The sequence below is a fragment of the Penaeus monodon genome, chromosome 23, assembly GCF_015228065.2.
Source record: "Penaeus monodon isolate SGIC_2016 chromosome 23, NSTDA_Pmon_1, whole genome shotgun sequence".
NCBI lineage: Eukaryota > Metazoa > Arthropoda > Malacostraca > Decapoda > Penaeidae > Penaeus > Penaeus monodon.
The window spans coordinates 6,997,576-6,997,799 of NC_051408.1; the positions used below are offsets into that span (position 1 = coordinate 6,997,576).

The 224-nt window shown below is 45.5% G+C and overlaps 1 protein-coding gene across 1 annotated transcript in view; it reads left to right on the top strand.

Annotated features, from left to right (window-relative positions):
* LOC119587754 (glutathione S-transferase Mu 3-like) overlaps positions 1-224 on the top strand; it is a gene marked incomplete at its 5' end in the record, with an annotated part of 5,946 nt that overhangs the window by 1,917 nt on the left and 3,805 nt on the right. The window contains 1 exon segment of the mRNA XM_037936440.1: positions 33-173. Coding sequence (XP_037792368.1) covers positions 33-173 — 141 coding nt within the window.

A 224-nucleotide genomic window follows, 5' to 3' on the forward strand; every position in this document is an offset into this window, starting at 1 on the left:
ACTATGATAATTTTTCCTCCTATCCCTCACAGCTTGCCCAGCCTATCCGCTTATTGCTGGAGTACACCGGCACAGAATACGAGGAGAAGGTGTACGACTGTGGGCCTGCCCCTGACTACGACAAGTCATGCTGGTTTGATGTCAAGTTTACCCTTGGCCTTGACTTCCCTAATGTATGCCTTCCTTGTAAATTCTTGTGTGAATGGTGTGATTTTATGTAATTT